Source organism: Macrotis lagotis, chromosome 3 (assembly GCF_037893015.1).
Source record: "Macrotis lagotis isolate mMagLag1 chromosome 3, bilby.v1.9.chrom.fasta, whole genome shotgun sequence".
Classification (NCBI taxonomy): domain Eukaryota; kingdom Metazoa; phylum Chordata; class Mammalia; order Peramelemorphia; family Peramelidae; genus Macrotis; species Macrotis lagotis.
In genome coordinates, this window is record NC_133660.1 from 125,583,346 (window position 1) to 125,600,804 (window position 17,459).

Consider the following 17,459-nt stretch of genomic DNA (forward strand, 5'->3'; position numbering starts at 1 on the left):
CCATCTAATCTAACATCCTTATTTTACAGAAGAGGAGCTGAGAAGACCAACAGTGTTAAATGGTTTACACCCTCGTGCAACTTGTATAAGGGCAAGGGCTATCTTATTTGTATATTCAGTCCTAGCATGGAACATGATAAGTGTTTAGTACATAGCTACTGAATAGACTTGAGTTCATCCTCAAAAAATGGGGAGTAGTGGGGAAGGGGAGGCATTGAACCACTGGAATAATGAAACAGCCTACTGATATATGGAGGAAATTGTGATCTTGTGATCTATATTCATGCTTACCCTGTTAGCATCTAGTAACTCGGAAAAATTCATCTTCCTGAGTTCAAATGTGGCCTCAGATACCTTCTAGCTATGTGATCTTGGTCGAATTTTTAACCTTGTTTGCCTCAGTTTCCTCATTTGTAAAATGACCTGGAGAAGGGAATGGTAAACTACTCCAGTATGTTGGCCAAGAAATGGGGTCAAGAAGAGTCAAACTTGAATGAAATATGATTTTACAACAATAAGCAAGTGTATAAATCAAGATTTAAACTAAAATCATCCTGACTGTGAATATAGAACTCTATCTACTATGTCATGCTTCCAATCTCTAATTCAAATAAAGATTTCCATATTTCTGTGTTATAAGACTACTGTGGTATTTGGGGTAGGGGTATACTTCAAAGGACTTTTGAGGTCATCATTGTGGCTTGTCCATCTACTAGTTCAGAACTCCATTCATTCAAGTCCTCTTAACCTGCATAATTCTTTTCCATGTTCTACATAGACATGCAACTATCCAGTAGGTGATTTTTTTATCATATCATATCCATTTGTTATCTTCACTTTACAAGATATCTAGTCCTTTTAATTTTCTTGGCTATGCATGTCTTTTGGTTCTTTTGATGTCACTTCTCACTCAAAATCATTGTAGGTAAGGTAATATTCATCCTACATATCCCTACCATGTACTTCTCCATTATCATTGCCATCACCATTGACAATGACATTGCCACTGAGGTATCTGCAACTTTAATTCTTCAGGCATAATGGTGTGCCATGATTCATGTCACATATGTCATCAAGAAAATGGCAAAAAACCTGTGACTTCATCAGAATGAGATCTCCTTCTATTCATACACATCATAATCCATCTATAAGTTATATCTAAGAGTGTCTTAGACTTTTCTTTTTATTTTATTTTATTTATGGAAATGGGGTCAAGTGACTTCCCCAAGGTCACACAGCTAGGTAATTATTAAGTGTCTTGAGGCTGGATCTGAACTCAGGTACTCCTGATTCCAGGGCCAGCACTCTATCCACTGCACCACCTAGCTTCCCCCAAGTCTTAGACTTTTCTAAGACTCAGGGATGTCAAGTGATTTGGCTGCTCTAAGTTATATGATCACTTGTCAAAAGCAAGGTCTGAGTCTGGATCTTCTTGTCTCTAAGACCAGCATTCTATCCACCATGTCTCTCTTCAAAGTCAAAAATATTGCTGTTATTACAAGATTACTACTTTTTAATATTAAGCAGATCCTGATCAATGGAAGTGCTACACTGTTTCCCATATTTGATCCATCCTTATCTTTTCCTCCCGTTTATTACTGGTCCCATCTCAATATCCCTCTTCAATGTTTGTCCAAGGTATGGACTAACTCAAAGGGTTACCTATCCAAATGGGCAGTACATCTTCCTTATCCTCCTGAATTTTCTTGTGTGGATTGCCATATTGATTTCTTTTAAATGACCATTGATTTTTATTGAGGAGGCCTAATAATGTTCTGGGTCTTGTAACAACTGTAACTGGATCTTGTAACAACTTGTAATACAGAGTGTCAGTTGGTCAGTCAACAAGTATCCATTAACCACTTACTAAGTACCAAACACTTTTTTAAATTCTAAGAATTCAAAGGAAAGTAAAAAATATTTGTGGTGTTTGAGTCATTTTTAGTCATGTCCAACTCTTCATGACCCCATTTAAGGATTTTCTTGACAAAGATACCACAGTGTCAGGAAGATGAGTCTTCCCGATTCTAAATCTGGCACTCTATCCACTATTCCACTTAGTTACTCATTTTAAAATTAGTAGCAAATAAATTTATGATTACTAAAAAAAGATATTAGAATCATTCGCCATTTCCTTCTCCAGGTCATTTTACAGATTCAGAAACTGAGGTCAATAGGTTAGATAATTTGTCCAGGGTCACACAGTTAGGAAGTGTCTGAGGCTAGATTTGAACTCATGAAGATGAATATTCCTGATTCCAAACCCAGTGCTCCATCAGCTCCATCCTCCTAGTTACCCTGAAAAAACATTATCCCTTCCCTCCATTCTAATGAGAGATAATAATGTTTGTCCTTCATTTTCAAAGACTATGACATCAGGGAGGTGATGCCATGACAAACATGTGAATTGAATTTGAGTGAGGAGGTACTGGGCTAAATCACCAGCCTCACTTTCTGCTACAGAGTCATCTGGGTCCAGTGGCCAGATATGAATCAGGACACATGAAGATGTGATGGATGTCAGGCAATCAGGGTTAAGTGACTTACCCAAGGTCATACAACTAATACAAGTCAAGTGTCTTAGGTAGTATTCAAATTCTCCTCCTCCTGACTCCAAGGCCAGTGCATATAAACAGACTTAATGCACAATTAGAAGAAAGCAATGGGGAGGATCAGAAAAGGTCTCAAGCAAGAATGTGGAATTTTATATAAATCTTGAAGACCATAAAAACTAAAAGTCAAAAGTCAGGATATCCCAAGCAATGAGGGTAATTGGTATGACAGAGTCAGGAAATTGTATCATTGTGAATAAAGGTCAAAGCTGGATGATAGTGTACCTGAAGAAGCCATGAGAAAGGAGACTGGGAAGGTAGAATGGAACCAATGTTTATTTGTAAATGGGCCAACAGTTGACTTTATTTTTGATACTGTAGGAAACAGGGAGTCCACTGGAGTTTTTTGGAGAGTGACATAACCCTGTGCTTTGGGAAAATCACTTTGGAAGAGGAACAGAGGATGGACTGGACTGGGAAGAGGCTTGAAGCAAGGAGACCATTAGGAAGCTATTCTAAGTGTCACTAAAACCTTCTCCCTAGATCAGCACATGGGTTGCAGACTCAGATAGAAACATTGACCTGGAAAAAACCCAAATTAATATTATCTAAATTTCATTATATTTTCATCTATATTGATAAATGTTTCCCAAAAACATTTTAATATGGTGTGGCTATATCAAGGTGATTTGCTGGCCACCAGCCTGGACTTTCTATCCTAAAGGACAATATAGACACAAATGGTGGGTATAAGCAGAATTCAATGTATTTCAGGTGAAGAATTATAAGAATGTCATCACAAATGTTTGACTCAAGCAAGGCACTCACATAATGATAGTGAAGGACTCAGGTGGCCTTTTAAAATTAGCCAGCACCTAATTTTGACTGTAGTCAGATAGTTCATATTTCAAGATACTATTGATTTAGGAAAAAACTGATATCTTATTGTCTGATCTTGTTACCTCTTAGACTTCTCTTCTCTTTAAGGATATGATTTCTCTCTCATCACACTCAATTTGGATCAATGTACAACATGGAAACAATGTGGGGGGGGAGGGAAGTAAGATGGAGAAATTTGTAAAACTCAAAATAAATAAAATCTTTAATCAAGATACTATTGATATATGAATTTCTCCATCTGTAGAAGTAGATGGATCTGTGTTGTTTTTATCATTATTGTTAGTATTATTATTCTTTACTGTATTTTACCAAATTGTACCCTACTAGACTCAACCTGCAAGTACAACTCTTATTTGAAGAGATTCTTAAGTAGAAGAAATTTTAGATATGGTTCACCATAATACTTTTTGTCTGCATGTTGAGTTAGTAGATGACCTTCAAGCATAGCTTCATGTAATCTCATAAATTTGTCTATCAAAATACAAGATTTTAAAAAAAAATTTTCCTTCTAAAGTCTTCTATAAAAGGTTTTTCTACCTCCTACTCCAAAGATAACAGTAGCTTCTGACTAAGGCTACTTTTGGGACATTTATTGTAATCCAAAAGAGCAGACTGTCCATCATTATATAACCACCTCCTCTCAATGTGTTTATCATGCATATGTTAATTGTGGGAACCAGTTCATCATAGGTTTTCAACTCAATAGATAATAACATATGTGGTTCTTCTGAAGATCCAGAGACCAATCACAATATTAGGGAAAAAAATATCTACAATTTAGATTTGTTCTTCTGGCCAATCAGCTAAGAGAAAAAAAAATCTGTCCTTGAATTTACATCACTTGCTCAATTAGTGCTCGTAAATCTTCAAGAACAAGCTCTTCAGGAGGGAATTTAATCATATTAGAAGAATGACTTTTTCACAATATAAGCAGATTTAATCTAGTCTCAAATCACATTGTTGATGATAACTTAATACACAGGTACTGGTATGGAGAAGACTGGCTGAGGACCCCAGAACAAGCTCTTTAGGCCATGAGAAATGTGCCCCTCATCTAAAAGTCCTCAAGTTATTCATTGGTAACATATGCATTTCCTCTGTTCATTATTAATTTAAAGTTCAATCAACTTTGATTTATCCCTACAAAAATTGAGATCCTTTCATAAATTTCACCAAACATACAATAGTTAGGCAGTGGATTTTGTTTTCACCTTCGGAGAAAAAAGGATAATATTTCTCATATTACTTTTAATTTGGAAAGCCTTAGATGAGAAATATTGGGGAATGGCTATGGTCACCTTTCTAACCCCTGAAATTAGTCTTACAAATCCAGGACAGTGAAAGATTACTCATGATAATTGGCATGATTCATTGCAATTTATACAAAAAAGAAAAATCTAGAGCAAGACTTTTGCTGAACACTCCTATATAGTCTTTAAAGGAAGCCATAGAGAGGAGTTAAAAAGGAGGGATGGATGTGGATGTTGTGCAGTCTACACCATTGTAAGAAATACCAACACTGATAATATTACAGAATCATTGAAATATCATTGTAATATTTAGGTTTCTCCTGAACACTGAAGCTCCCTTTTTATTGATACCTTTTGTTGTCCTATCACATTTATTTATGAAGAGATTCTTTCCCAACTTCCCTATCCATTGAATCTTCCCCATAACAAAAATTCTTAAAGACAAAGGGGGGAAAAAAGCAGTTTAGCAAAATGTAACCATTGTGAAACTATGTCTCACAGTATGTACAATTTCCCTGATATATATAGACAGTTCCATTAAGGGAGGGAACTGAATTTTCAACAACTCTCCTGCAGGCTCAAAAACGGTAATTGTATTTATACAGCTTTCCATTTTATTTTATTATTCTTTCAGATTTATATTATTGTATATTATATCATTGCACACGTTTTCTCAGTTTTGACTATTTCACTGTGCATCAGTTCAGATAAGTCTCCCCAATATGTCTCTGAATTCTTCATCTATATTACTTCTTAAAGTGCAATATTATTATTACATTGCATTCATGAACCTCACTTTGTCTTTTCTCAGTTGATGTCAAAACCAATTTTCTATTGGCTTCTCTGCTAATGATTTTAGTAGGAAAGAATTGACCTAGATAGAGTTTTATCTGCGCTGTTCCTTTTTTTGCCATAGATGATCAAGTAGTTTCCTTAGAGATGAAAAAATAAGACAAAACACAGATTACATCTATGGAGAATTATGATCTTGCATCCTTGGCTGACTTTCTGTTCTGTCTTAAATTCACTTACATGATAATTTCCTAGAAGATGGCTTGGGACAGTTGAATACTAAGTCAGTTAGTTGTCTGGAGTAGAGGACTAAGATCTCTGCTCAGATTTACACATTGAAAAGAAAAACAAAGAGCCTCAACTTTTTAAAGAACAATGTGATGGCTATGAATAAAGATCTGATAACCTGATTTCTAGCTACTATAAGATAGAGGTCAACAAATTATAGTCTATAGGTCAAATCGAACCTATTCTTTACTACCTAGTCAATTAAGAATGGTTTTTACATTTTTAATAATGTTTTACTGCATTTAAAATGTAAAAACTATTCTTTATGGTAAATCAGTGAAAAAAAAAATTGGGCTAGATTTGGCCCAGGTTAATGACCCCTTCTCTATTAAACTATTCTCTGTTAAACTAAAATTGAGGTAGTCCATAAGTTTTCTACCTTCCAGCAGACTGAAGGTAAAAATCAACATTGTAAGAGCTCATGAACTATTGTTTTGAGGAAACATAACTCTTGTAACCTGGAGTAGCTATTCTTGGAGCCCACATGTGGAATAGAGGGAGTACTAGTAGGAAAAAGTAATATTAAATGTTTCACTTACATTCACAGGACTGGTTTATATTCTGTTTTGTGAGTCTTTCATATATTATCTCTTGGAAGCTGGGGATAGGAACTATGCCATGTCCTTATTTAGTATTTCCCAGTTCCTTAGTGTTTACCATCTTTGTGAATTACTGCTACTGATATAATCACTACCCTGTAGCCAACTTTCTGGTTGAGCCTCATTGAATCAGGCTGATACTCCATTGGAAAGTCAACATCCAAAGCCTTTCTAGTTTAGTATAATCTGCCAGAGTTTGCACTTGATTTGCTTGCCAGAATTTGATTACAATGATGGGACATTCAGACAGTGTCTGGTGTGTGTGTGTCTGAGTGTGTGTGTGTGTGTGTGTGTGTGTGTGTGTGTGTGTGTGATTAAGCTAGATTTACTATTCCAAGGACTAACCTCACCAAGCTGAGATTCTTCATTCAGGTGGCTACCAGTTGAGATTTTACTTGACTCCATAGAGAAATATTTTACAGTGAGGAAATCATGGATTCACAAAGTATTGTACTAAGTATAATTAACCATTTTGAACAGGTATATGAATATTAATAGGTTTATACAATATTTCAGACACAAAAATATCCTATCAAATTGAATTAATGTATTAAAAATTCTTCCCTTCTTTTAGAGTCAACAGTTTATATCCCAGAGTCAGAATACAGAGTAGAGGAGGACATTGGTGAACTCTTGATTCCTGTCAAGCGATCTGGAGATGTAAGCCAAGAACTCATGGTACTTTGCTCTACACACCAAGGTAGGCCACTTGTATTGTTCATGCTTGTTATTGTCCTTGTACAAGGATTGCAATTTTGAGTTAACACTAGCTCTGAGCAAAATTGGAAAATAGTTTATCTTCAGTGACCCCATTCAACATTCTGTGGGCCTCTCTTCTCAGGGCTATCCCTCCTATTTGCAACCTGTTCTCATCACTATAGTCCAAATACACTGTTTTCTCTGCATTGTCCTTTTTGTATTCCACCTTCTAGCTAACAAGTAATCATAGGATCACAGTTCTAAAGTTTGAGATTAATTTAGGAGTTATTAGTCTAATCCCTTATTTTGAGGCTAAGGAAATCAAGTCATAGAGAGGGTTATACCCATTATAAATAAAAGAGCCATATCCTAAGACTTATATCCTTGGTCTTAAGACTGAAAATTCTTTTCATTGTATCATGTTATTAATTTCACAAAATGCATGTAAATAAATGTTAATGTGTCAGTGAGAGAAATTTAACCTTCCTTATTTTTTCAGATTATGTATTTTACCAGTGGGCTTCCAAAAATAAGTCTCCTCTTTTGTTGTTCACATATATATTCCACTTTAAAATTCACATAGCATCTTCTTACAACACTGTGGAATTGGTTGTAAAAGCATTGTAAATTTAGGGTTGCTATTAAGATAACTGGAGCTATCCCAAAATTGAGAAGACTTCCATCTACTTGAAGAAGACTTCAATCAAAGGTCATTTCCTGAGCATATTGTTAAAAAAAAAGTTTCCTTTATCAGATATCTATTATTTTAAGAATCCCCTGAAGTAATTTTTAATTCTGAATCTCTGATTCTGAAATAAAGATTCCATTATGCCAGCTATATCAAATATCTTCAGTCATTTTTTAATAATAACAGTGGATTAATACATTGATATTCAATCATTTTCAGTAATATCCTACTTTTTATGATCCAATTTGGTGTGTTTTTTTGGCAAAAATTCTAGAATGGTTTGCCATTTCCCTGTTCAGTCTGATCTGAATTCAGGAGGACAAATCTTCCTGACCCCAGGTCTGGTATTCTATCCATTATACTACCTAATTGGTGCTTCCTGACATTGTTTTTAAAAATAAGCGAAAAAAAATAATAGGGAAGGAGGGGAATTACAATTCTTATTATATAAGTAAACATATAAAAGAATAATTTAATGATGATCATGGGTTAAATGTACTGGGAAAGATATTTAATGAAGATAGCTATTACTCTAAAAAGAACCTGATTTGGAATTTGCTTTGGCACAAGGCCTTGAACTTGTTCAAAAAGGCCAGTATCATGCTTGATGGGGATCTTTTTTAATGTGGAAAACCTTTTTCAACTAATCATAGCCTCTGATTCCAACATTCTACATGCTCTGTGAACAAGGAAAATGGGAAAGTTTATTCTCCAGTTTATAGCTTTCTTCCCCACATCTCACCCCCCACTCCCAGCTATGAAAGTGCTTTCAAGTCTTCTGTTGCTCTTGTGTTCTTTATGTCCATCAGAAAGCCTGAGTGCCTACCAGGGACCATTTAAAACTTAGGGTTGCAGACATCATTTTTGTCCTTAATCAGGGGGCTGTCAAAGCACAAGGCTCCTTCTCTCCCCCCTTCCTTCTTTTCTTGTGTACTGAGGCACAGAAAATCTTATAGCCTAACAGAGAAGTGTATCTCTGGAACATATCACCTAGTCCCCACTCTCTGAACATTTTCTCTCTAGCCATTTACCAACTTAGCTTGGTTGTGTCTGTGTTCAAGGATACCAAAAACAAATGATTGTTTCTGTTATTTCAGTCCCAACAATCAAACTTTCATTACTATCAGCCCAGAAAATTTCCTTATAGAGAGAGTTCTGTTGGGAAGAAAGTATCATAATAGAGGAGGGATTCAAAGAATAGACTGACCCAAGAGGATATCTAATTTTTCTCAACTGAGTATAGCAAATCTTTTAAATACTCATAAGTTGCATTCTACAAAAACACACATTTTGGGGAGAGAAGAGGAGATTTGAAGGGGCAAGATAATCTAAAATGAAAGGGTTTGCTGAAATTAGTTTTAAGATCCCATCCAATTTTTAAAGTCTATTAACCAGTAGTTCCTGGGTCCCTTCCAGGTTAACATTTCATGATTCTCTCACCAAAAATAAGTCTATTTATGGACCAGACTGGACTAAACTGATGACATCCTTAATTACCAAGTCTTACTCTGGAACTTTTCTGGTCTGATAAAGTCCTTTGCCATCTTACTGACATACATGGATGCCAGGAGTACTGTATGCAATGTCATCTCCAAATACAGGCAAACAGATTTATAAACATATTTATATTTATTTAGATATATCTATAAATAAAAGCATGAACATAGAGAAAAATATAAACATACTGTAAAAGTACAAGTCATTTCCCCTGTTAAAAATATAAGCTTCTTGAGGATAGAGACAATTTCATTTTTCTCTTTGTATTCTCTGCCTCTGGTAATACATAGTAGGCATTTAATAAATGCTTTCTGATTGATTGATTTATTGATATTGAAGAAGGATCTGAGACTCAGAGATGTGAAAGGATTTGCCCAAAGGCACACAACTTGCAGAGTTGGGCTTTGAACCTAAGTGTTCTGACTCTAAAGCTAGTGTGTCATATACTACATTTGTTTCTTTACTCTCATCTGGTCCCTTACAGGAGTGCTGTAGTAGGAAGTGTTATTCATAACATATAGAATTTTTAAATTCTATTCAAGCCAGCAAACATCTATTAGATATTTACTCTCTTGGGTGTTATATCAAGCATTAGGAAACAAAAAAGAGTCACAAGACAGTCTCTGCCCTCAAGGAGCTTACAGTCTAATGGAGGAGACAACATGCAAGCAAATATATAAAAGCAAACTATATACAGGATAATTAGGATATAATTAACAGAGGAAAGATACTGGAATTAAGGGGTTGGGGAACATTTCCTGTTGAAGATGGACTTTAATTGGGACTTAGAGGAAGCCAGGGAGAACAGTAATTAGAGCAGAGAAGGAAGAACTTTCCAGGTATGAAGGACAGTATAAGAAAATCTCTGGAGCTGAGAGATGACCTATCAAGTTCATGAAACAACCAGGAGACCAGTGTCACGGGATTGAAGAGTACAAGTCAGGGTGTAAGATGTAAGAAGACTGGAAAGGTAGGAGGGGGCTTTAAATTCCAAAGAGGCAGTTTTTATTTGCTCCTGGAGGTAATAGGGAGCCCCAGGAGTTTATTGAGTAAGGGAGTGACATGATCAGACCTATATTTTAGGAAAATCACTTTGGTGGCTGAATGGAGGACAGAGTCAAGAGACCTGAGGCAGGAATGACCCACCAGCAGGTATTGAAATAATCCAGGTATGAGGTGATGAGAATGGTAGCAGGAGAGAACGAGATGTGTTCCAGACATGCTACACAAGTGAACTTGATAGACCTTAGCATCAGCTTGGATATAGGGGTGAGAGATGGTGAGGAGGCCAGGCTGACTCCTAGGTTGTGAGCTTGAGGAACTGCATGAATATTTTTGTCCTCTGCAGCAATAGGGAAGGTAGGAGGAGGAGGAGGAGAGAGAACTTAGGACTTGCAGAAGTTGGACTGGTACAACTTATTTTATAAATAAAAAATTAATGCCCAGAGAGAGGGTAAGTGACTTGTCCAAGGTTACACAGCTATTAAAGATGGAGGAAGCATTAGAACCTAGATCTTTGGGTCCCTATTCAAGTATTGTTTCCAATGTATCACACTGTCTCTTACATTTTTCAAAGATTGTTCATTAACATACAGTCATTTCATACATTCCTTTGATTTAAAGTCATAAGGTAGTTAAAAGAGTACCAGATCTGAAATCATAGAATGCAAATCCAAGACCTCAAAAGGCTATTTGCTACTCATGAAACTCTAGGCGAGTCATGTCAGCATTCTGGACCTCAATTTCCTCAGCTGTCAAGTGAAGGCATGGAACAATATAACCCCTGAGTTCCCCTCCAATGGTGAAATTAAGATCCTAGGTTTATCTCAGTCTCTTGAGGAGAAAACCCTCAAGGACTTCCCTTTTGTTGACTCTTCTTATGATTGATTCTAAAGTGAAAATCGCTATTTGCTCTTCTATAAAAATAGCAAAAGGAAGCAGCAAGGAAGTGGGTCTGAAGCCTCAGGCACTTAGCTGTGCCTCTGGGGCAGATCATTTAACTTCTGTCTACCTTAGTTTTCTCAATTATTAAATTGGGATACTACTAGGACCTCCCTTCCAGGGGTAGTAAAAGGATCAAATGAGAAAATAATTGGCAAGTTCTTAATGCATGACATTGCTTACATTTTCTTGGTAAAGATACTGGAGTGGTTTGCCATTTCCTTCTCCAGGGTCCCCATTTTATATATGAAGAAACTGAGATCAAAAATAAAAAGAGGTTAAGGGACTTGCCCAGAGTCACAGAGCTAATAAGTGTCTCCATGTGGCTTCAAACTCAGGTCCTCCTTTCTCCAGGCTCAGCATTTTATTCCCTGAACCTAAGGGCCTAGATGCCTCAGTATCACCATAGTAGGTGGTAAATAAATACTTATTTTCTTCCTTTCTTTATGAAGTTATATTGAATGTGAGCTCTCAACTGAATAAGAGTTCATTCTATGTAGTTACAGAGTTGCTGTAAGAAAAACAGCATATACTGTAAGGTGTTATGTAATTATATACTTTATCATCATCATTATGATGAAGACTCATTCATCAGGATTAATTCTAGAGTCCTCTATAAACATGGAGGATATAGACTTTTAGATCACATACAAAAAAACATTCAGGTATATTTGCTCTCTAATTCTGTTTACAAAAAAAAATCAACTCAACAGTTTGGAATTCCTCTTTTTGTCCTTCCTAATTTTTGTGGTCTTTCTTCCTCATATAGGAGCTGCTTCAGGCACAATTCCTTCCACTGTCTTATCTTATTCTGACTATATCTCCCGTCCTGAAGACCACACCAGCATCCTCCATTTTGATAAGGATGAAACTGAGAAAAGATGCCAAGTTATCATCATTGACGATTCACTTTATGAAGATGAGGAGACCTTCAACGTCACACTGAGCATGCCAATGGGTGGACATATCGGTGCCAGATATCCCAGCACCAGCATTGTCATCCTGAAAGATGCTGATGATGGTAGGTTTATTGATGGATGTCACTTTATCAAACTCCCTTGGATTGACTGACTTTCCTGCCATACTAACCCCATCAGTTAAAATTAAGCGAAGCTTAGGTTTTCATAGAGGCTTAGATTTGGAACTACAAGGGATCTTAAAACTCATCTCATTTAGTATATAGAAGAAAACTGGAGCAAACAGAGGATTACACAGCCAGTAAAGTGTCTGAGGCAGGATTTGAATTCAGGTCTTCCTGACCCTAAGTTTAGCTTTCTTTCATCGTTCAGTCATTTTTTAGTCATGTTCAACTCTTTGTGATTCCATTTAGGGTTTTCTTGGCAAAGAATTGCCTTAATTTGCCATTTCCTTCTCTAGTCTGGTTTTACAGATGAGGAAACTGAGGCAAACAATCTAGAGTCACACAACTAGTAAGTATGAGTCCAGATTTGAACTCCTAAGGTTGAGTCTTTCTACCTCCAGATCAGGGTTCTATGAGCACTCCACCATTTAGCTGTTTCTTATATTAAGATATTGTTTTGCATCTCCACTGAGACCCCACTTCTATGCCTCATTAGGATGTGAGAGTGATGACAGCCTCTCAAAGGCTATGCCAATATTTTAAAAGGTCTGGTAGGTTCTGCCAAGTTAGAAAGACCTTGAGGAGGGGTCTAACAATGGGTTGTGTGTCTCTGCCATTCAGGAACTAGCCTAGATGAATTTAGGGAGATTATTACCAGAAGATTAATCCTGAGCAAATGAATTGAGCTCAAGAAGATCTAGAGACTAATTGACTTCTCCACTAAGGCAGAAAGGCCTTTAGACTGTGAATTTATGGAGAGTCACCTATACAGATTATGGGGTCATGGAAATCACAGGATACATTATCAAGAGCTGAAAGAAGTCTTAGAAGCTATTCAATCTAACTCATTCATTTTACAGAAGAGGAAACAGGTCCTGAGAAGCTCCATGACTTGCCCAGGGCCAAACAATTCACAAGTATCCAAGGTAGGATTGGCAGCTTGGTGGGTCAGTGGATAGAAGGATGGGCCTGGACTTAGGAAGACTCATCACCCTCAAACATTTACTAGCTGTGTGACCCAGGGCAAGGCACTTAACCCTGTTTACCTCAGTATCCTCATATGTAAAATGAACTATAGAAGAACATGGCAAACCACTTCCATATATTTGTCCAGAAAACCCCAAATGGGGTCTTGAAGAGCTGGACATGACTGAAAGCAACTAAATAACAAGACAGGATATGAATCCTTCCTGACTCCAAAGCAGGCACTCTGCCCACTATTCCCTGCTGCTTCCCTATCATATAAATCATATTTGTGGTAATGATAATTGACATCTTTATGATATTTTAAAGTCTGAAAATTTTTCATTTTATACTCACAACAACTCTAAAAGATAGGGGCAGGTATTGTCCCCATTTGACAGATGAGGAAAGTGGTGCTATAGTGATTACCTTCTAGTCCCTTTGAGAACTAGAAGGGCCATTCTGTTATGTGGGCAAAGATTTCAAATTAGATAGGGTCTATAATTAGTATGACTACAGTTTCAAAACTTCAGGAATCCTTAAATTTCTGAAAGTGGATATTCCCCCCACTCCATAACTCCTTTGATTTAGTTGATGATCTTTAAGAGCGTATACACGCGTACACACACACACACACACACACACACACACACACACACACACACAACCAACCTAAAGTTGAACCTCTCTGAGTTTATGTAGTCAAGTCCTGAAATAATGGACATATAGTCTATTCCAGACTTTGATAGGACCCACCAGAGCTTGACCTCTTCTGGAGTAAGCCTTCGAGAACCTACAATCACTTCCCACTTTCCAGTGAGGCAGTGAGGTACCTAGTTTTAATTAAGCTAAGCATCATACCAATAAAGTATGAAGCTATGTTGTGATTTTCCATATTAGTAAATCAAATAAGTTAAAAAGCTGACATTCCCTAGCTAGGTCTGGCTAATTTATCACAAGCCTTGCTGTTCTGTATGATATCCTGTCTTTGGAAAAATTATGATAATGGCTGAAGGGAAAGCAGCAAATTAAATGTCTCTCTCTCTCTCTCTCTCTCTCTCTCTCTCTCTCTCTCTCTCTCTCTCTCTCTCTCTCTCTTTGTCTCTCTCTCTTTCTCTGTCTCTCTCTCTGTATCCCTCCCTTCTTCACTCCTCTTTCTCCTCCCTCTCCTTCTTCTCTTCTTCTGCTTTTCCTCCTCCTTCTTTTCACTTCTCTCTTCTTCTTGCCTTCTTCCTCCTCCTTCTTCCTCCTTCTTCCTCCTTCTTCCTTCTTCTCCTTCATTCTTCTTCTTCCCAGCTCCTTCTTCCTTCCTCCTTTTTCCTTCCTTCTTCTTCCTTCATTCTTCCTTCCTCCTTCCTTCTCCTCCTCCTCCTCTTTCTCTTCTCCCTCTTTCCTCTTTCCCCTCTATATCTCTTTCTCCCCTCTTTCTCTTTCTCCTCTCTCTATTCCTCTTTCTCTCTCCCCCCCCTTTTTTCCTCTCTCTGTCTCTGTCTTTATCTCTGACTCTCTCCCTTTCTCTCTCCCTGTCTCATTCTCCTTCCCACCCTCCTCCTCTCACTCTTTCCCTTTCTCCTCCTCCTCCTGTTTCTCTTTCCTCATCATTATCCCCTTCTGTTTCCCTTTTTTTCCTTTCTCCCTCCTCCTCTCCTTCCCTCTCTTCCTCTCTCCCACCCCGACTCCTCCCCTTTCAGGGTCTTGTGTAAAATGTCATGTATCCAAATTTCCTAAACCATTTAAAAAGTAAACCATATTATAATAGTTCCTAAAAGAAACTTTGGGATATTTGGAGGAAGAGATCCCTCCCCACAAGTTCAGGAATTCTAAGGTCCCTAACTTTGTACCTTGAGACAGCAAACCTCTTCCTTTTACAGAATAAATGCATTTTCTCAATGCTTCTCTGGGGTCATGCTTGGTTATTGTAATTACAGAGTGTCCAGTTGCTTTTTTGTTATTTTTTCTGTTTTGTTATTGTTGTAGTGGTCCTGATTCTACTTTCTCCATCTGGCATTAGTTCATATAAGCCTTTCTATGTTCCTCTGAATTCTTCATGTTGCACATTTATTACAGTCTCAATCACTTTCCAATACGCATATGTACTACCATTTGTTTAGCCACCACCCCTTTATGGCCCCCACTCCATTTTCTCCCCATAAAAGCCTCTCTCTCTTCATGACTAATTATCATGGCAACTTTTCCCTTCCCTGATCATACTTTGTGGAAAGGTCTGCTCTCTGCTTTCCACCCCAACTGAAAGTGATCTCTTCTCATTTCTCATAGCACTTTGCCTTCATTATCACCATCATCATCATCACAACTAACACATATATGGCAGCTATTATTTATCAGGTATTATGTTGAGCACTTGACAGATATTATCTCATTTGATCCTCATAATAATCCTTGGGAGATAGGAGCTCTTATTATCTTCAGTTTACAGTTGGGGAAACTGAGACAGATGTTAAGTGACTTACCTAAGGTCACACAGCTAGTACTTGTCTAAGATTGTATTTGAACTCATTTCTTCCTGATTTCAATTGGCTCTCTTTGCACTGAACTACCTAGCTGTACCTAGATTATTCTTTTATTGTTATCCATGTATATGTCTCCCTCTTCTCCCTTTCTTTTATTAGACAAAAATTCCCCGAGAGAAACTATGTCTTTCCATCCTTATGTCCCCAGTGCCTAGTGTGATATGCTCTAATGGGATGCTTCCTTAAACTTTTTTTAAATTAAATTCAATTAAATTATAATTTGTCCTATCATAAACCTTAAGATAATTTGAGGAAGCAATTCAAAATCCTGCCTCACAAAAGTATTGAAAAGATCAACCAAAGCAAAAAGTTAAATTTTTCTAGGTTTGAAAGATTCCTGAGCTTCTTGCCCAGTGAAGAAATGTCTTCTTGACATTCATTCATTCAATACAGCTAGATGGTGCAGTAGATAGAGTGCTGACCCTGAAGTCAGGAGGACCTGAGTTCAAGTCCAGCCTCAGATACTTACTGGCTGTGTGACCTTGAGCAAGTCACTTAACCCTTATTGCCTAACATCCAGGGCCATCTCCAGTCATCCTGCTTCATATCTGACCACTGGATCCAGATGGTCCCTTGTGATTTAGCATAGACCACCCTTACTCAATTCCAATTTCTATGCCTGTCACAGCATCACCTCTCTTGAGAATGAAGGACAAAAATCATCATCATCATCAACAACAGCCCAAATGTTATTCTTTGTTGTTGTTTGTCCATCAAATGTAGATTTGATTCAGGAAGCAAAAGGTTCCTGTTACAAAGTTACAGAACAAAGTTACAAAAGTTACAGAAGCTGCTCTATGTTGACCTGTAGACACACAGCAAAGCCTAGTTGGTAAGTTAAGGGCCCTAATGAGTATTATTAGCCAGGGAGAGACCTTTTCTCAAAGAATGGGCATTCACTTCCAATTGTCATAGATTGTAATAGACAAGACAATATTAATTAAATACTATGCCAAAGACTCATTAATCATCCAGGCCATAATAGATCTAGAAGAACAACATAATCTGGAAAGATTAAACAATGAAGGGAATGGAAAATGGGGAACTTGACAATGACAAATGAAAGATAATTCTAGAGCCCATCCAAAAATCACAGACAAGATTAACTTTGAGATAACTAAGCTCAATGTCTTATAAATAGTTTGCGTTAGAATGTAACAATTTAATTTGCTCAATACCTGCAATGGGGATATTTCCCTCTCCAGAAAGGATAGAATCTGACTATAAGTTCAATACCCCAACAAGTCAAAGATGTCAACCCAATAACTATAGGATCATTGTTCTACATATTTAGAGGTGGAAGAACATCTAGTTTAACCCTCTTATTTTACAAATGAGGGGAACTGAGGCACTGAAAGTTGTCTTGGGCAAATCTCTCAGCCTCAAGGTCCTCATTTATTGAACAGGGATAAGGATCACTATAGCATTTAATTTGCAGGGCTGTTGAGGAAATGAAATGAGATAAAGAATGTAAAGAACTTTTTACTTACCTCAAATTGCCATATAAATGCCAATTATGATTATGAGAGAGAGAACAAAAGACTTATTGGATACAGAAGTGGCATCAAGTGGCACTAGACATAGTTTTTGGTGGAATTCCAGAGCGGTCTATAGGATTTTCTTTTTTTCCTCTCTCTCTTCCCCATTTTTTTCTTACTCTACACACACACACACACAC

The 17,459-nt window shown here is 37.2% G+C and overlaps 1 protein-coding gene across 1 annotated transcript in view; it reads left to right on the top strand.

Annotated features, from left to right (window-relative positions):
• Positions 1–17,459, top strand: part of FREM3 (FRAS1 related extracellular matrix 3) — a 126,121-nt gene that overhangs the window by 60,405 nt on the left and 48,257 nt on the right. Inside the window, exons 5-6 of the mRNA XM_074231576.1 lie at positions 6,956–7,081; positions 11,976–12,227. Of these exons, the coding sequence (XP_074087677.1) occupies positions 6,956–7,081; positions 11,976–12,227 (378 nt within the window). The remainder of the gene's footprint in view (positions 1–6,955; positions 7,082–11,975; positions 12,228–17,459) is intronic.